This window comes from Tauraco erythrolophus, chromosome 18, assembly GCF_009769465.1.
Source record: "Tauraco erythrolophus isolate bTauEry1 chromosome 18, bTauEry1.pri, whole genome shotgun sequence".
Classification (NCBI taxonomy): Eukaryota; Metazoa; Chordata; class Aves; order Musophagiformes; family Musophagidae; genus Tauraco; species Tauraco erythrolophus.
In genome coordinates this window covers 8,573,349-8,593,696 of record NC_141482.1, presented here as the reverse complement: position 1 = coordinate 8,593,696, position 20,348 = coordinate 8,573,349, and the positions used below count along the sequence as shown (strand labels likewise).

At 48.8% G+C, this 20,348-nt stretch overlaps 1 protein-coding gene across 1 annotated transcript in view; it reads left to right on the top strand.

Moving 5' to 3' along the window:
• The first annotated feature begins 8,646 nt into the window (after positions 1 to 8,646).
• Positions 8,647 to 20,348, top strand: part of KCNB1 (potassium voltage-gated channel subfamily B member 1) — a 121,666-nt gene continuing 109,964 nt past the window's right edge. Inside the window, exon 1 of the mRNA XM_009979348.2 lies at positions 8,647 to 9,213. Coding sequence (XP_009977650.2) covers positions 8,647 to 9,213 — 567 coding nt within the window. The remainder of the gene's footprint in view (positions 9,214 to 20,348) is intronic.

Here is a 20,348-nt window from a genome sequence, read left to right as displayed (position 1 = left end):
GGAGGACATGGGGGAAAGGAGGGACCCTGGTGCAGGAGTACTCCTTAGCATGGCAGGTTTGTCTGCAGTTAGTGAAGGTTGTGACCATGTCAAGTTCTCACGTCTCATCACTCCACTTAAACCAGCCCTCTGTGATGTGACTTGCTGGGCTGAGGACCCACAGCCCTGCCCTGGGTGTCCGTGCCCAGTGGGTGCAACATCCTCCGCAGGGCATTCAGGAGAGGGTCTGAGGCTGCAAATCCCAAAGGGAAGGAGAAATAATTCCTGGCACCCTCAGAGAGGACCCATCCAAGCATCCAGAAAATGGAATCTTAAGATGGCTTTCCTCCTGATCAGATCCAGATAACTCCTTACTCCATTGCTGGCTCTTCCCAATCCTGCTCTACTGCTCTGCACTCCCCATGGGCTCGGTGCAACAGCCTGGTGTCGAAACCTTATTGCACTGCGACGATACCCACTGTGCTCTCAACATTCTCCACTCCCGCTGGGATCCAGGAAGCAGAGCTGCACTTTCGGTAGGTTATCACAGTATTTTCATTTCCTACGATTACATCCAATTTGTTCTTTTTGGTTAGCTGGTGCTGGATATTATTCCCCTGCAGAACTCATGCGTACAGCAAAAAGGGCACTTTTAGAAGAGCTTATTAAAATTCATGGGGAGTGGTGCTGTTCCATGTGAAGAAGTTTAATCCGAGTCAGCCTTCAAGAATGGCTTATTGCAGCCTTCTGTATCACTCACAAACACTGTGGGGGAAAACAGGGAAGAAGAACAGAGTGTTAGATAAGCTGCTTTAAAATGATCTTTGCAATCCTGCAAATTAAGATTTGTGTTATTAAAGACAAGTTACAGATGCAAAACAACCCGAGAAATGCTGGAAGTGACCCTTCTCAGAGACAACTGATGCTATTCCTGCAGCTGTGACTGAATGTCACTGAAATCAAAGCTCTCCCCACGCGAAGGAGCCAGCCAGCCTAGCCTTTCCTGCAGGACCTGCCCCAGGGGAGCTAGGTCCCCTTAGTACTAGAAATAACATTAGTTACTCAAAACTAGATTTAACCCCCCCGCCATGTCACTTTGCAGCCATTGGCATGAGGCTTTCTGACCCCAAAGCAGCTTCAGCTTTTACTATTGTTGAATGGCACAAAAGAAGGGAGAAGGAAGAGTGTGTATGCTCAAGACTTAGGGCAATTGAGATCAGGGGATGGCCAAGAAGGGCTGGGTTCATGCAAGGTCTTAAAATCCTGCCTATTTTCCGCCAGTTCGTCATCAAAGATGAGTAACAAAAAGAGCTGAAACTGTCAAGTACCACGGTCAGCCTTGTTCTCAACGAGACGTGCAACTCGTAAAAGATTCTGCCCCGATGGCAGGAACCTCTGACAAACGTTGTCCTCATTACCTGCAATAACAGGGACAAGGCAAACAATCTTGGTAGGAATCACTAAGCCATATCTCTTAAGATACAAGTACATTTGGCTGCTCATTCATCCCCCACCCCATGCAGCTTTTGGCAGGTCACTTTAATCCTTCTCAGTCTCAATTTCCCTCAGTCTGAAAGGGGATATTATGGTACTTTCCTCCCAGGAACCATCTGAAATTGTTCTGTGACTGCAGAGGCCTTTTAGTATCCTCATATGCAAAAGCAAAGCAATTCTTACTCTCATTATCCTGAGAAAACTCGCCAGGCTTCAGGACATTCGAGCAGTGGCATCTTTCCAGCATTAGACCCCGAAGCAGATTTTATCTGCTGTCTGAGTTGGGTGTTTGCTTCGCCTCCAAGTCTGAGCCCTCAGCCTGTGTTTGGTGAAATGGATGGATGGAAAATGGGCGTCAGGAGGTGACAACAGCCACATCAAGGAACCGTATCCCCAAGCTCAGGTGGAAGCTGTTTTAGGGAAGGGACCCTATTTTTCCTCTGCTGCTGTGAGGATGCTGTGAGCATCTGCATCCTGACGTGCCCTTGAGAGCCCTGGCTCCTCCGCAGCATCACTTGTGTTTGTGTCAACCACGCAGGGAAGATGCTGCCAGGGACTGGAATGGGGCAGCTCTTCACCAGACCCAACTGCTAGCTATACTGCTTGGAGTCTTGCTGCCAAAAGCGTTTCCTGAAACAGTTGAGCCAGGGGAAGGTGGACTCTTTGTTCCCCCACATTCTTTGGATGTAGCCCAGGATACAGTTGGCTTTCTGGGCTGCCAGCGCACAGTGCTGGCTCATGTTAAGCTTCTCATCAACCAGCACTCCCAAGTCCTTTTCCTCTGGGCTGCTCTCAATCCATTCTCCGCCCAGTCTGTACTTATGCTTGGGGTTGCACTGACCCACGTGAAGGACCTTGACCTCGTTGAACTTCAGGAGGTTCGGACAGGCCCGCCTGTCAAGGTCCCTCTGGATGGTATCCCTTCCCTTCAGCGTGTTGACCACACCACACAGCTTGTCATGGCTAGGTGACTAACGTGAACCTTCAACCCTTCAGGGGCTAATAAATCCACAGCTGCTAAATAACATAGCAAGTCCAATTGATTTGCAGACCTTAAAACTAAATATTAGAAAACATATGGTAAGCAGCTGGTTTTCCCTCAGTGCCAGCCCTGCCTGAACAGCACAATCCAGGAGGATGAAATGTGCCCCCAGCCCCTCCTGGGCGGGCTGAGAGCCTGGGGCCCCAAGGATGTAACGATAAGTAGGAGAAAATTAATTTCCGGGGTCATTTGCAAAATCCCTACCAGCTGGGTGACAGGGACAAATTGCTCCATTGGAGGCTTCTTATTCCTCAACCACCAGAAAAGTTTGTGTATTTTTCCTCCTTAATGTAACTGTGTTTGGTCTCAAATGCAATGTGAACAAGGCAGACTCAGCCAGGAGGTGATGTTTTATGCACCTGACCACTGTAGGGAATAGGCTGGTGCTTCCACAACTTCCAGACAGTCCCCTGGACTCATCCTCATCAAGATGAGAGGAAAGGTGGGGCTGGTGGGGCTTTGGAAGAGGGTGTGTGCTTGTGGTCAGTGAGTGCTGAGAGGTGACTTAATAGATGCATGGGAGGAAATGCACATCCTGGGAAAGACAGAAAGCTGGAGCCAATGGAGATGGGTCCGAACGCGCCTTATGGGAATCCGAACCAGGAGCTTCTCTGATAAGCAATTTGTACTGGCGTGTTTCCTGCCCTCTTCCCAAAGGCCAAAGGAGCCCAGGGCTGACTAAGCAACACGAGCCATTGGCAGAGCGGTACCAGGCGAGCAGCGACACAGCTCTGCTCTGCCCTCCTCCAGGCGGCTGGAGGGAGGGAAGGCTGCTTGCAACGGGGTGAGGGGACTTGGGACACTCCTGGGACTTCAAAATGCATCTGGAAAGTTTAGGTGAGGGGAAAACTTCAGTCCTTTATGGAACAGGGTCCCCATGTGGCTACTGTCCTCCCAAACACTGCCCTCACCTGTCTCCTCTCTTCCATAGCTGAGACAGTCTTTCAAGACTTTGCCCTCCGCCATGGGGCGTTTGCTTCCTAGTCCTTGCTGAGACCTCTCTGCCCTTTCTCCCTCCATCTCCCACTTCTGCAGATACTTAGTCCAGCACCTCAGCCCTGCCTAATCCTCTGGTGCTCCTCTGAAGACCTGGAGAATGTGGCAGAGGTCAGATGCTGCTTTCTGGACCAATGAGCTGCTATGGACTTATAAATACACATAAACAATTTGGGAAAGACTTTCCTTTACCATGGTGAGAGGAGGAGCTGGGCTGGTAGAAGGCAAGAGTGAGTGGTGGAGCCTGCTGGGGGGACGGGCCAGGGGCCAGGACAGCTGCGGCTGCCAAGGCTTCCCCTTGGCACGCAGAGCCCACTCCCCCACGGCACCGTGGGCTGGCAGCTACAGCTGAGCTCCTCCAAAAGGGGCTTCCAGACAGGGAGAATGTGACAGTGGAGCCCAGCCGCTGCTGACGTTGCCATCCAAGCTCTGCCTGGGTTTTTAGAGAAAAAAAGAGCCTTGTCTCTTTAAGGTTCATTTTTGGACTGTGTTTTGCTGCCTGCTTCCAGTATTTTCCCCTGGTATTCCAGTATTTCCACACTCCTGGGATCTCAGTAGCACAAGCCACTCCACACTATGTGTCTCAGTTCTTTTTACACTTGTTACAGATATCTGCCAAGAAACCTGATAATTTTTTTTTGCCATTTAAGGGAAAGGACTATAAAATAAAATCTCCATTGTACTTAAAGTGTTTCTAGGCTGGAAAGAAAATCCTGGAAACAAAGGGAATCCTTAAAGGCACATAATACGAAGCACTCTGTACCGGAGACAGCTTATTGTGTGTCACTGTCTTTCCCACTCACGAGGACAAATACAAGGCCCTTGGGCTGCCAGAACAATACGAGTTATTGTTACATCTTATATCTCATTTTAGAATATAAAACCCAGCATGCCCTCAGCATCAGGAACCAGCCAAAACTCGTGGGCCACCAAGGCTGCTGCGCCCATCTCTGCTGGAAACCCATTGTTCCACACGCCATTGCTGTGCCAGGGCTGAGCGCTTGTGAAGATGTGATACTTGTCCTTGTGCTGGCAGAGGGGTCACTGCAGATCAGCAGCGGGACATTTCCACGTTTAGGCTCAGCCTATTTCCCTGTCTTGTTGTAGTGCAGCAAACACTGTCTTACAGACCTTTTCTGCCTCGCAGGTGAGATCCAGCTATGTATATACCACTAACTGCGAGCCCAGGAGAACACATATTTGCCATATTCTGTACATTTCCTCTAAAGTACTTGAAGTTTAAAGTGTTTCCTTGTCAATAACTGCTGTAACACCTGGAAAGGAACAGGGTTTGCCACAGACTGCTTTCAAGCATTTGGCTGGTTCCATAGGCTGTGGAAATAAAAAAACATAAATTAAGTTTGCAGAAGCTCAGGGTACAAAAACATCAGTTGAAAGGAATATCCAAACCAAGAGTGGGTTAGGTAACCTTGGAGAAGAGGGAGCAGGCTGCACGTTTCTGCATCTTCAGGCCTGCACTGCCCCTTGCTGACAAACTCCCCATCATGGGACAAGGAACACTGCGAGGAACAGACGTCCCGGGAGAGGAAATATCTTCTCCTTTCCACAGACCCATGCATCACCCCAGACCCGTCTGGCTGGAGGGTCTGCCCTGGGTAGGGCTGGCTCTCGCAGCTTCGACCCAAGACTCCAATACGGGTTTTCAGCACTGGCAAGAAGGTGTGTGTGGAAGCGTGAGCCCGCAGCAGTGGAGGAGTCTGTGCTTCCATCCTGCCCCTTCAGATGCTCCCCTCCATGGCTGGTTCTCCAACCTTCTGGCAGAATGCATAAATGACATTGGCAGGGTAGCAAGAGTGATGCAGGAAGATACCAAAGCCCTGCTAATAAGCCCGAGTTGCCTCTCTCCCAGTGATTTATCTGCATTGAATCTGATGCATCTTCCTGCATTAGGCTACTTGTCATTTTCCCTCCCAGCATTCTCTTCCTGCAGAAGAGCTGCCGGCATTTGTCACAAGGGGAGATAACGTGCCCTGGATGCCAGTGCCAAAAAACAAACGACTTGCTCTCCTACAGCACCTGCCAGCTGGAAGTTTCAAAGCACTTTGTAATCACTAACAGATGTAGCTTCCTAGCCCTGATCAGGGGTTTTCATCTCTGTTTTAAGAGGAGTAAAGTAGGGTCTAGAGGTGAAAAGATGAGAAAGTAAGAGGAGAACTGAAGCGCTCTGGATATTGCTTGTAGGTCTTCATGGAGCAGGGGGAGCTACTTCAGTGGAGGGGCACTCGGGTGAGATTAAGCTGGTCAACAGGTTTTATTCCCAATGCTTCCTTCCATTTCCCCTCTGGGTGATCCAGCTTTTCTATATCTTAATTCCCTCATGTGCAAAGGGAAGGTAGTGACCCACTTCTCCTTGCAAGAAATTCTGAAATATACAGGTGATATACAGTTGTGGGAGGTGCTGGAGAAAAACAAACACTGAGATTTCAGAAAGTGACAGGAAGATGTGGACATTCAAACATCAAATATAATAGTATAACATCGACATTGTGTACGCTGGGCAATGGGAGCCAGGTGGAGGCAAGGGAGAGAAGCATAGAAAGTGGAGAAAACCAGCACTGAGAGTCTTTTTCCCTAGTTGATCACACAAAATCAGACACTAGGCTCTTATTTTAGAAACCTTGTAGTAGGAACAGTCAGTGGAGTCCAAGAGCCATGGTCAATCAATGCAAGAGGAGAAAGACCTAACGAGCGTTGCTGTGTACCTCTGGTACACCAGCCTAAGCAGGTGACGTGCATTAAGTGATGCTAATGTACCCATTAAATGGTGGTAATGGAGCATCAGGCTCCTGGTGAGGTCCATTTCCCCTGTTGGGAGTGAAGGAGGAAGATAAGAAGGACAGAGTGGCAGAGGGATACTTCAAATGCTGTACCGTTGCCCAGAAAGTCACCCTTTTCTGCTGTGTTTTCAGGTTAGTAAATGCTCTTTTTTATTATATTCACAGTCCTAATGAGCAGCAGAGATCTGCTACCGTTCCTCCTCTCTGTATCTGCGAATATACGCAATCATCCTGAGAACAGTCTCTCCTTTGACGAGGGGCTGCCGGTGGGAGGACAAGGGCCCGGTTGGCTCCTCTAGGCAGAGCCATGTGCAGCCTCACCGAGCTCAGCGGGGCCTGGGCAGCGAGAGGGACCCTGCTCGGCTCCTCAGTGCTCCCTGCTCCTCGTTTTTCTTGTGGTACCAATCCCTGCTCCTGTTTCCACGGGTGATACCACCGGGAGCTGGAGGATGGTGGGAACAGCCCCATCCTCCCAAGGAGGGATGCTGCGGCTCTCTCCCCCTCCCCCGGTACTCGGTCTGTTCCAGGCGCCTCCCCCGCTGTAAATCAGCCTCGGGGCGGCAGGACCGGCCAGGAAAGCGTTAACCTTCCCTGCAATGCTGCGTCCCAGCTCACGGTGGAGCTGCCTTCCTCTCTTCCACCCCCAACTTCCAATTCACTCCAAACAACTCTGGGACAGAATTGCAGGGAAAAGCTGGAGGTTCAGACTAGACTTGTTGATCCCCGTTCCGAGGCAGCAGCAGGGAGTACCGGAGCCTTCCTTTGTGTCTGCACGGGGAGAGGGGCCGGGGGGGCGGGGGCAGATGCGGCTTCGGCATTGACTGGAGGCAGGAGCGAGGAGCCGCAGCCGAGGGAAGGCCTTGGAAAGCTTCCTGCCGAGGGATCCGCTTTACCTCGTTTCCCTTCCCCTCCCCCCGGGCTCCGCGGACAGCCGGGAGCGCGGCGGCCATCCCTCCGCCTTGAGGCTGCCCGCGGGGGGATGCGAGCGGGGCCGCCCCTGCTGCCCGCCCCGCCGCAGGATGTAGCCGCCCTCGGCCCCGCGCAGCCCCGCACCGCCTCGCTGAGAGCCCGCAGGAGGAGGTAGGTGCGGGCCGGGCTCCGGCCGAGGGAGAGGAGCCTTTCCCCGTGTCCGGCGGCGGCCACCGGGGAGCAGCCCCGGTGGCGGCCTGGAGGCAGCGGTGGGATTTCGTTTTTGGGGCTGGGGGCACCTGGATCGGCGGGGAGAGGGGCTGATGCCATGCCGGAGCCGTGCCGGCTGGGCATGGAGGAGCCGTTTCTTTCTGCGCCGGGGTTTCTCTTCGTGCCATCTTGTGTAAGCAACAGTGCTCAGGGCTGCCTTAAGCTACCCGGCTTTGCAGGGAAGGCTCAGGGTTCTTCCGTATTCCGATTTTCCTTGATTTCCCTGTTATTCAGAGATCGGTGTGGGGAGCGTGTGTGTGTGGGGGGCGTCCCTGGGCAGCCCAGAGAGGTAGAGCGCGTCGCCTGAGTGACTGGAAATAGCCCCTTTTCCCTTCCCCAGCTCTTTCCTCGGGGAAATCTGCAAGGCTGGAGTTATAAAAAGCCTCCTCGTCTCCCTGCAGCCTCCACGGCTGGGCAGGGCGGGGGCAGCTCCGAGGAGAGGGGCTGCCCCGGGTGGGTCGTAAGGGCACCTGGGATCCGGTGGCTGCGGTCCGGCCGGGCCCCTCGGCGGGAGGGAGCGGCGGCGGGGCCGGGTGCTCGGGCGACAGCGGTGACGGGGCCGGCACGCTCCCGGCCGGCCGCTCCGGGATGGGGGGCAATGTGACAGCGCACCCCTGGCCAGCGGCCCGGCGCCTTTTGGGGCGCATTGCTGAGCGGTGCTCGGGGGAGCTCTGCGCCCTCCCCATCCGTCCGCAGCTCCCAGCCCTGTGCCCGCAGAGGCTCCCGGGGCCGTGCCCAGTCTCCGCAGCTGCCGCGGCCGGGGTGTGCAGGCCACCCTCCCGGGCAGAGGCGGGGGACACGCGGCCGCCGCCGCCCGGGGGAGCTCGGCGGCGGCGGCGGGGCCGACACGTGGGAGCGGGAGGCCTTCAGCACCGCGGGCGCGGACAGCGCCTGCCCCAGCCCGGCGGCGCCGGGGCGCGCAGCGCGGTTCAGCACCGCCGCGCGGGCAGCGCCGCCGCCGCCCCCTGAGCAGATTAGCGGGGCCGGGATAAGGCCGCGCCGGGGCGGCCGCGGGCGCGAGGTGAGCGGGCGGGGACCCATGGTCGGCCTCTCTTGCAGCTCTGGGGCATGGAGGGGAAGGAGAGGTGAGGAGAGCCGGCCCCCGCGCGCCCTGCCCCACGCCGCACCTTGGAGCGTCCAGCCTGAGCGGGACCAGCGATGCCTCTGGGGATGAATAAGCATGGATCTCGCTCTACTACCTCTTTGCCTCCGGACCCCACGGAGATCGTCAGGAGCAAGGCCTGCTCCCGAAGGGTCAAGCTCAACGTGGGGGGGCTGGCCCACGAGGTTCTCTGGCGGACCTTGGACAGGTTGCCGCGGACCAGGCTGGGTAAGCTCAGAGACTGCAACACGCACGACTCCCTCATGGAGATCTGTGATGACTACAACCTGGAGGAGAACGAGTACTTCTTCGACAGGCACCCCGGGGCATTCACCTCAATCTTGAACTTCTACCGTACTGGCAAGCTGCACATGATGGAGGAGATGTGCGCCTTGTCCTTCAGCCAGGAGCTGGACTACTGGGGAGTGGATGAGATCTACCTGGAGTCCTGCTGCCAGGCCCGCTACCACCAGAAGAAGGAGCAGATGAACGAGGAGCTGAAGAGAGAAGCCGAAACACTGAGGGAAAGGGAAGGAGAGGAATTTGATAACACTTGCTGTGCTGAAAAAAGGAAAAAGCTCTGGGACCTCCTGGAGAAGCCCAACTCCTCTGTAGCGGCCAAGGTAAGATCTCCGTGTTTCTTATCAAGTCTTGTCTGTGCTGGCTCATGACTGTGGTGATGCTTACATGAGGTACTGCCCTGCTACCCTTGCTTTAGCGTCTGGACATTTGTGGCCAAAGGGGAGAAAGGCCTCCCAGATGCAAACAAGGTGCCTTTTTTGGGTAGTTTGGAAGGGATCTGGTTTGAGCTCCTCTGCGGCAGTCTAAGCTGCTCAGTGTGGGAGCAGCGCCACTGATCAGCATATGCTGGTCGCTGTGGCTGGAGGTTAGTAGACTTGTTATCCAGTGGTCTGTCTTGGTGCATTGTGTAATAGAGGCTTCTCTGGGCCCAGAACAGGTGTGTTTCCTACTGCTTAACCAAACTGGCTTTGAAGAAGGAAAAAAATACACTTGAACTCTTAGACTCAGGTCCAGTAAGGAAATAATGTCTTCCCTTCTAGGGTTTAATTTAAAATTTTGTGGTGAAATGTGTCTCCTAGTTATTTGTATCATGCACTCCTAGGCCGTGGGTGTATTCAAGCCAGCATCTGAATTTCATCGTTTGCCTGATTCCAGCTTATTTTAAGTCTCCCTGTGCAATGCTGCTGCAGCTCTGCCTCTGTCAATAGTTGAAGTGCTGCTTACTCTGAAGTTCGTGCCAGTGCAACAGATCTATTTGAAGGCATTTGGAAGATAAGATCCATGTTAGGAGAAACCAATGTCAGAGTTGGCTCTGATAACTTAACTGTCTCATGTTAGTCACATACCCTTTAGTGAGGAAAAACTCTGAATGCAGTGATTCAGTAACCATGGGGACAAAAGTGAAGGGGGAGAGGTTGAAAACTGGGATGAATAACTGAAAAGCATAAGAGACTGAGCATTAGGGACCAAAACTTGAATTCTCCATGTACTGGTGTCCTCACAGTACGCAAAGTAGAAGAGGCCCCAACTGCCTCTTTCATGTCCCCCCCCCCCCCGCCGTGGTCTGTACATTTGCAAATGCAAACCTTAGCTCCATCCCTCAGGAAGGCTGACTTTGGTGGGCTGCTTATGAAAAGAGTCATCTTATTTCCCTCTCTTTTCTCTTTTTGAAATGTCACGTGTCATGAACCAAGAGCATGTGCAAAGTTTAGGGAAGGGATTTCATGAAGTGTGGAGCTAAATGGCTCATTCTGGCAGGGGAAGGGAGAGGCATGGTCGGCTGCTGAACCGATTGTCACTTTTTTCATGACAAACAGAGCCCCAGAATGTCTTTTTCTCTCCAGTGGCACAGATGACACTGTGCTGAATGCATTAATCATTTATAAGGCTCCTTTGGCACAATCCTGGAATCCTGAAACACAGGCCCTGGGCTTTGCTGTCTGTGGCACTGACTCAAAATCCATTAGAGACTGTTGATGTTCCTGATTTATTGTATATGAGCAGGGGTCATTCTTGCCAAGTAAGTGTCTTTTGTGATTTATAAATGAAATACACTTTAGCTTCATTTTCTGAGAAAATTCTCAGAGTAAGTGCATTTGGCATTGCAGGCTCTGGATTAATTGTGAGTGAATGGTGATGCGTTACTATCCTTCCCATTTAAAATTATCTTTCTGTGACTGTTACTGTGATGAAAATGGTGCTGTATGTTATCAGACCTCCAATATTCCAGCAGTTCCCAAACATAGATTTCTACGCCAAGTGTAGCAAGGAAAATAGGCATGATGAACAATTAGCTTACCAGGCAGGGACAGAAGAGCTGCTAAGCCTATTCTTTATCCGATTTTCTCCCTGCTGCTGGGTAGCTTTTCTCTCATGCCAGAGTATGCCCTTTGCTTTGATCACCTTCATGAGAATTCACTGCACATAGCGAATAGGCTGGAGCCAGTCTTCAACTTCTGGTGGAAGGACGTGGGCAGAGGGACTTGGCAGCCTGACCTGTTATCTGACCTGAGCAGCTGTGCCCAGGCTCCGTTTCAGGCTGTTTTCTAAATCTGAGTCTGTGCCTGAGAGCTCCTGGCCAGCTTTCCTCGGCTGTCTGCTCAGTGGGGCACTTTTGCTGAGGCCATGGGCCTCCAGGAACTTCTTTCACCTTTCCTAAAGCCAGACTCCATCTGCTTTGCCAGGTCTGGGAGCTCAAACTGTTCCTATAGAAATGGAACAAAGTAAACTATTCTAAGGTTTAATGACTGTCACTGAAAGACCTAAAATCACTGTTGGGGAAAATCGGTGCTACTCTTGCTTATTTTTTACTTCAGACTTGTGCCATTCAATAGGAAGATTTTTTTTTTTCCAGTAAAATGTAAGAAATACAGTCTCCCTTCATTTTCTCTTAAAGAAGTCTAGAAAATGGCTACAAATGCAGGTTCTCCCCCAAACCCAACAGAACCCCTCTGTAAGCCATGCCCTGTTGTCTAACTCCCTCTCCATCGAGGTGGGCTTTCTTGCTGGCTGTTCGCATCATTTGTATTTTAACATTTTCTGCACAATACCTAACATGACTCTGTCATAGCAGCTTATTGCAGAAATTCTCATGGTTATACTGGGACTGGCTAAATCCTGAGAGATTGAGTTGTTTTCTATTTGTGGTTGCTTTTGTTTTTTAAAAAAGGAATTATATGTGATGTACCTTAGGCTGGAAAACAGCATTCAAAGAAGAGACAAAGAATCCCCCAGACCTTATTTTTTGTTACTCTTTTATCCATTGGGGTTTTACTCATATCTTTTTTGACTAATCCGTCTGGCTTTTAAACTAACCACCTCATAGCAAACAGTGTCTTATTTATGTGTGATGCTTCACCCTATACGTGACTGGAAAGAATACTGTTAGGTTTTATAATACCCATTCTTTGAGAGCCTCCAGGTTTCTGTGATGAGACATCAGATGGCTGTTGAAGCCCCAGCTTCAGCAGAAGCACTAGCAGAAGGGTGTTTGCTCCTTTATTGTAACGCCGCAGTCCCTCAGTGGTGTAGCCAAAGCTCCACTGTCCTTGTGTGAGGTGCTGTGGGGCAGCACTCCAGCCCTTCTCCATGGTCAGGCAGTGCAACAGGCACCGAACCATTTCACCCGTTCGTCCCTTTAACTTGGAGGCACTTGCGGTGCTGTACAGCTCTGCGTTCACCTTGCCTGGTGGGAAAACCCCTCTGTGCAAAATTGAGCACTGAGGGACTCTCCCTCTACCAAATGAAAAAATATTTAACATGCAATTATTTAATAAAACCATTCATTTTTCTCTCTGTAGCCTTAAAAGGTATTTTAAAGAATCAGTTTGTCCTGCTTCCTGTGACTTTATTTGCCTGTGTATCTTGGAGAAATACTCATTGCAGTCTTTGTGGATACTTGCTCCTCTTCCTGCAATCACTGTTTTTTGCATATTCCTGCTTATTTTTATCATTCTCTCAGTCTCCCTTAGCAGTTTAGTGTGGGTTTTTTTGGGTTTTGGGGTGTGTGTGGTTTTTTTCAAATAGTGTTCCTCCTGTACTTTGTACTCGCAACATTCGTTTTCAGCCATAGAGGACTCTCTGGTGCTCACTTCTGTCTGGATTTACCCCAGATTAAGATGAGGTGCAGATATTTTCTGGAGTAGCTATTACATCTTTTGTGTGGTAGTTTTCTCAGGAAAGAAAAGCAGCTCTCCAGAAGCCAAGCAGAACGGCTGCTTTTTCTCAGGACCTAGTGTCAGGGCAGTGGTGGCTGCCAGTTCTCTAGTTCTTGGATTGGGGCTCTTAATCATAATTGCTCTTTCTTTCAGCAAGGCTAAGCCTGGGCAACTGGGTTTCTGCCACCCACAGCCCAGCTAGCAGCCCTGGGTTTCTAAAGCAGAAGTCCCTCCTGTAGCTGTTGTGTTTTACTAACCGAGCTAGTTAGGATCTGTGGGTCTACCTGCCTGATGAAACATTCGTGTCCCTTGGGACAGCCAGCCTAGCTGCAAATTCAACTAGGCTTCATGGCATCCTGAAAAATCAGACTGCAGTTGTTCTGTGCTTTGCAGTATAAACAAATAACAAATTAGACCAATTCAATGTCTTAACTCATATGGTCTTGGAAATCTTCTGATCAACTGGACCTTTCCAGCAACTCTGCAAGAACATTGCCCTTTTTGCCTTTTAGGAGGAAAAGAAATACTGTCTTCTTTTAGTTCTTACAAGTTATTTCCCTGATCAATATTTGAGCAATTAGTGTTGCATGGGGGGAGGGAGGAGGAGTCTGCTCGTCTTACAGACTCTTCTGCATGTGCTGGTTTCATCTATTTTTTTCCCTTGCTGTCCTGAAGGCTGAGAAAAACATGATGACATCACCCACTTTGCAAAAAGCTGCTCTGCATATCTGCATGTCAAGTAGGATGTGCACTTCCTCTCCTCCTTGCTGCCTCCACTTCCCGCTTGTCCCTGTCCTGTTGGGAGCTCAGCTGCAGCCATCCCTCCATTCTGGCAGGCTATTTCTTATCCTTTCCTGTGTTCCTACTATGTCTTTGCCAGTGCAATAATATCGCATTTATCCTTGAAAACATGCAACTCCAATTCAGTAATCTTATTATGCGTGCCTCTGCGTTTGTTGAACAGCTTTTCTCAAGCTGCCCACTGCTCTCTGCTGCTAATCTCTGGATGCATTGCTTAGGGATTGGGGAGGTTGCTCTGTAAGCTCTTCTCTTATTATTGTTGATAGTAGTGACAAAATAAGAATGATAAAGCCTCTTGGAGATGCGTTTGCTACATCTAGAGCATTCTTCCCCCACACAAGCTTTCTATTCCTGGCCTTCCCTTATGGCATGCAGTTTTCATTCATCTCTAGATCTGCCTGAATTTAGCATTCAGCAGAGGAAACCCCTCTCTCTAATTGCAGGGGTTACATCTTAGCTGTGTCTCGTCTGTCTCTGAGACTCCCATCACTGGGCAGATGTTGACTTTGTCTGTTAAAAGCCAGGTTGCCTGTATTTTGCTTGTACCCATGACTTTCATTTTTCTGATGCAACTACTGCCTTGGCTTTTCTGCTATGTATAGGAGACTTTTTCCCTTCATCCGAAGTAAACTCCTGCCTTTGGAGATTCTCAAAAGCAGAGCCTCATTCCAAAGCCTTTTCCCTGGGTTCAGGGTTTTGCCACTTTGGTCTACAGCTTATCGCTGAGTTTCTAGCACAGCACTGTCCTGTGGACACATGAACAATTTCTGTTCTGTATCAATCTCTTTTCATCCTGCAGCTCCTTTCTGGGTGCTTGTCTTTTCAGTGAACTTCTTAAATTTTTTTATCTGGGGAGCCCTGATTCCTACATTCAGTTCCCTGCAATGTGTCCTCTGCTTCTGTCTCACGGATGACCTTCCCACAATGTATTGCTGTGCTGCCAGTTCCCAGAACTTCTCTGCATTACAGCCTCTCTAAACTCTCAGTTTAGGGTAAGAAAAACCCCTAGTAATATTGCCAGCCTGGTAGTTCCATCCTATTATTCTTTCCTGGCTCTAGAGGATCTCTCTGGGAGCCCTTGTAACATAGGAGACACCCTGGCCATGACATGACATTGGATGGTTAGCCTCCCACATCTCTAATGCAGCATCCCATGTCATTTCCTGCATGGGATACATCTGCCAACAACAAGCTTGTTCTAAGCTCTCAAGACAGGATCTTCGCCCTTCAAAGGTGATTCTTTCTCCAGACCTGATACTGCAGCCCTGAGCACCCCTCAGATGCAAGCAGCTGCCTGGCATTTCCTGCCTGAAAGTGGTTTGGGTTCAGCAGTTTACAACCCAAGCCTGCAGGTCTGCAGTCTCTAAAGAATTTCATAAAAGGAAAGTTAAAATCGTTACATCTAGTAGTTCATTTGATGAACTTGTCATACAGTTCATGAAGTATAGTATATGTAAACATGTATATGTAGGCATACTCCTGGATTTCTAACTTATCTGTAACTTTCTGCTAGGAGAGCCTGGAGCAAGCTTGTGGTTCTCCCTGAGCTGAAGCATCCACATCTATGTGACGCTGCCTGCTTGCCTCAGGAGGGAAGCGACAAGCTTATGTGCTTGGGCTGAATTCCTTAGGGGACCTGTGCTATAGAAGTATAATTGATGCTATTTTTAAAGCACCAGCTCTCATTTGTACCTTTAGAGGAAAAAAATCTCTCTGAGAAATTAATTCCCTGTGCTGCTCGGTGTTCTCCCATCCTGCTCAGCCTGTGAGCAGACATGGCTTAAGGTGCCATCACCAGTCAAAAATGTAGGAAATCTTGCGAGAATAGAAAATCCCTGTTTTGTTTAGCTGTAACTGCGGAGGTTTAGTAATAATGGGATTTGGAAGAAGATCGCTGGGCCTGATCCCCCCCAGAAATGCAGACGTGGTGTAATGCTGGCGAAGTGCGTGTGCAGCTTCGGCTGGTCCCTGTGCAAAGCACTTGCAGGCACTGCGGAGTCGAGTGTGCCGTGCCTGACCAGTGTGCGCCGACCGCACCAGTGCTCAGAGCTGCCTGTGCAGAGGCACTCCAGAGCTGTGTAGAAAGATCAATTATTTTCATTTTTTAAAACACTTTGCTCATTTCACTCTCCTTACACAGTGGGATAAATATCCTTGCCATCATGTTCCTCCTTCTACCTGTTCCTCTTGATCCTGAAGATGGCAATTTCCTTCTGATTTTTCTCTTGATGCAAATGCCCCTATGGAGGGGAATAATCCAATGTTACTTTTCATAAGCATTGCTATTTGTCATTGCTAATGGCAAAATATTTATGTCAAAGAAAGTTCACAGCTGATCACTTAGTTCTTGTAATAAACACAGTCAACATGATTTACACCATGGAGATATCTGGCAGCAACGGAAGAGGCACAATGTGGCCAGTGAGTGTGAGCAAGACATTAATACTGGCTTTCTCCAAAGAAGCCATACATGGACGCTATATGTTGTCTATGCTTCTACTATGTTAAGGCAGACAAGGATCAGACCCTTATTGGTATGAGAGTTGCCCAGTTTGTTTCATAGATCTAGAGGCTCAGCTCCATCACAGGCTGAGTTGGCTTCCCAAGTGTTGCACTAGGACTGGGAGCACTGGCACTGCAGTACAGCAATAGCTGAGACTGCTGCCCTTATGCAGCAAAACTGCTTCAAGGGTGGTAAATGGGCTCTACGTTGTGCTATGCCGTGGACCTAGGAGATGGAAATAGCTCAGGTATCCCTGCCCCGCACCCCATTGCTTCACTTTTGTACCTGAGCTGCTGTAGCTTTGGCACCTTTTATCCTTAGGGGGACCTTCCCTAAGTTTAGTCCCTGGGGCAATAGCCACACATTCACCTCCTGGCATCCTCAATTACTCAGTACAGCAAAAGTAAACCTTGTAGTAAGCTTGATCCCTGTGTTTGGCTGGTCTCTGGTTTCTCTCTGCTGTCCTAGCTTTTCTTGGCCTCCCCTGTCTCCTTTACAATCTGGCCCTAGCTGAAAGTGTTTACCATCAGGACTTGGTGAGATCTTTCTGATTTTTTTTTTTTTTTTTAATGAGAAAAGTTTACTCTTTATTCTACAGCAAGTCTGAAAGAGTGCTGAGCATCCCTACACAAGCAGCATGCCTTTGTACTTGCTATAGCCCCTCTCAAAATGTTAGCACTTAAATATCCTAAGCATGTTTTCTTTCTAGATCCCCCAAAAACACCAGCAGCCCCAGCCCTGCTTCTGTGGAGGGTGAAGCTCCCATTGAATGTAATGGGAACAGATGAGTATTATAGTGTCTGTACTCATCAAGCAAAGCTCTCAAAGTGCTTTGAAAAGATGGATTACTTAAGGCTGAGACAAACCTGTGATATATGTATTATCCTCATCTTAAAGTGAAGAGGTGATCATTGTCCAAGGTCAGCGAGGAAGGCCAGGGCAGAGCTGGGGGGGACTCTGGCTTCCCCCTGTCCCATGTCACCAGTACGCTTTCATGGTAAAGGTGAGCTTCTAGCCCTTGCCTGCTGCCTACGGTGCAATATTACAGAGGGAAAGGTGCTGGCAACCCTCTGACAGTTTGTCCAAGGGGATGGAGTGAGAAATCAAACCTCTCTCTGTTTCAGCTCAGGTATTGCTGTTTATACAAGCCCAGCCTGGAAAACTGTTGTGTTTTAGGAATGAGTGGTCACAGAAAAAGGGAAAGGTTTTCTCTGGTAGATCTAAAAGCACAAGGTCTGTAACTGGGGTATTTTCAGCACTCTGATGCATTTCTGGCTATAGGGAGGGGATGCTGTTAGACTGTATTGAATAGCAAGAGAGTAAATATATTAGACTATATACATAATTTCGTAATACGTTTTAATACATAATAAATCATAATGCGTATACTGTATTTGATATATTGATATGTATGCACACATGCTATACTAATATTGCCCCTTCACATGGAAATTGCTTTGTACCAAAATTAACCTGTATATGGAAGGTCTTATTTTCAATTAAGAACTAACCCTAGCAACCAGCTCCTCTTTGAGCACAGCAAATGTAATGAACGACGTGAACATTACTCAACAGGAGTAGTATCTCCTCAGACACAACAATTGCCACCTTTGGTAGCAACAGTATCTGTGAGAGTCAGAGCATGGGCTTTCTGGTGACTTGGGAGCTCTCTTCAGCCTGGCCTGAAGATGTGTCAACATATTTGGGAATGTTTCCCGCTTTCCCCATTCAAAAGTCTCTCCCAGACCTGTTGTGATTCCTGTGAGTGTTTTTGCTGAAGTCTGCGCCTATTCTGATCCAACGATGAGGACTGTTGGTCCAATGGCTGTGGATGTTTTGTGACTGTTCCCCCGTAGCGCTGGCACTGCAGCGTGGGGAAGGTGGCCTTGACTCGGCGCTCTGCTGCTTGGTTGTTTGTCTGAAACCTGAGTTTGGACAAAAGAAATCAATAGTAAAGCAAAAACCAAAGCCCTTGTTGGTACCTGAATCTTATATTGACAAATCTTATGTGAAAAACAACATCCATCAGGCACTCGTCTAATCTGATATAGAGACATGTGTCACTAACAAAAGCTGGGTGAACAGTCAAAACAAATGGAAGGAACAATTTATTTTAAAGTTCATTTTTTCTGCTGTACATAATCACTTCCAGTTATTAGGAGTTCAACTTATTCAGTGCTGTTTGGACTAGGATTCATGCAGAGTCTCTAGCCAAAAGCACAGATTAGTTTTGTTTTATTTTATTTAAGTCCATTTGCTCTTGCTCATTTTTGAACAAAATGGAGCTGTAAATCTCATTTGCAAGTACATAAACAGTACAAGCACCAGAAATGCTCTCTGATTGGTATTGATGGGCAAAATGTTTCTAAAACGTGATTATACTTCCCAAATTTTATTTTAGACTGAAGATTCCTTGTGGGTATCTCTTAAAAAAAAAAAAAGCGAGAGAGAAAATACTCATTTTGCTAAAAGAATGAAGATGTGAGCAAAGAGGTCTGTCTCAGTCTCTCTAAAAATCTTTCATAGAGGGCAGGATCTCTGGTAAACACACTTTCCATGACACAAGAAATCTCTCCCAGGGGCTAGGTGTGCTTTGCTTGGCTGGTATCAGCAGTATCTGTTGGCAGCGTAAACTGGGAACGGAAACACGTTATGGCACAAAGCACCAGGAGCAGCTCCTGATTTCCCTGAGGAGCCTTTTATGTGACTCTGTCCAGTCTTTTCTAACCCTTCTCTGCAGTGATTCAGTGTCTGTTGGTCTCCAGCTCTCTCTAACTTGGCATCCAAGTGTGTCGTACTGTCTGTCCTCCCGGTTGTCTTGAGAAGGAGAGGTGCAATTATTCCAGTGTACTTGGAGAGGGTACAGAGGCACTAACTGGCTTCTCAGTCTATGATGAAGCAAGAAACGGAGTCATAATCCACCCCTAATCCCTTGACTGCTTTTATCTCTGGTGCAACTGGATTCTAGCCGTGAGCATTCAAGAAGAATTGTAATACATGAGTCTAACGCTTCCATGAAACAACCTAGGAATCCATCTCAGACTGGGTTTCTTCATGTTTGAGAGTCTCGTTTGTATCTGACATGTTCTCAGCTCTGAAAAACTTAAGCCACACGGCTGTAAACTTTCTGTTTGTTTCAAAATGTCCCCCTAGTGCTCTGCACACTTCATTTCTTTTGCATCGCATGCTTTTATTAACTGTAGTGATCACACATTGGACAAACTCTCTTCACTTCTCCTAACTGGTGCATTTGACTGCTGCCACTGTTAGTAATTACTGTAACATCCTTGTACTTCTCCATATCTGGCCATTGTCAAAAACGATGTGCTCATCAGGCATCTGGATAGAAAAGGAGTGTAACTCACTTAGAGGCAATTTTGCCATCTCTATCAGAAGAACTCAGTCTCTGTGGTGGAAGAGGGATCTTTCACTCCTTGTTTATTTATTTCTGAATTTTTGGTAAATCTGTCCTTCATAGTGTAAAAGTGGTGTTTCTTTTTTCCTTTTCTTTTCTAAAAAGATTTAAGTCTTGTCTCCTCTCCTGTCAATGTGCCAGAAGTTTATTAATAATACATAATGATTATACATTGCATTTCTTAGTTCCTTTCATGTGAGGATCTTAAAGTGCTTCACAAACATTAATTAAGTAATCCTCATGACTGCCTGGCGCAGTACCTATTATTATCAATCTACACTTAAATGTGACAATGCAGAAGAAATAGTAAATAAAATCTCCTGGATACAGGCAAGAGCAAACCAGGTCTAGAAAAGTAAAGCAAGCTGGAGCAGATATCATCATTTTGTAGCTGTACTTTCTGTAAGTGAATCCCCTGGCCTGCCTGTCAGCGTATCAGAGCTGTTACATCTGAAGTTGACTGGTGTTGGACACAGGCTGTAGGCAGTTTCTAGACCAACATGGTATTATCTCTGCTGGCAAGAGGAAGGTTGAGATTGGCAGCAGAACTTGTGTCCCTGGTTGAAAGCGGTGGAGCTGGTGGTGGAGGGCTTTCGCCAAAGCAGCCTCAGCGATGGGATTTACTGATCCTCACTCCAAGAGAGCCTGCTGATGGCCAAGGCTGTCACAGTGATGAGATCTCTTCCAGTGCCCACACCAGATGGGTGCAAGGGACCCAAAGCTGTCAGCCCAGTGCAGCTGGTCCTTCCTGCAGAGCTGCTCCCAGGCTAAGTCTGGTTTTGCTGAGGAAGGAGGTTTTTTGGTGTCTTCAGGCAGTGCAGCTCTCGCCTTTTCATGCACAAAGCTTTAGGAAGTCCTGCA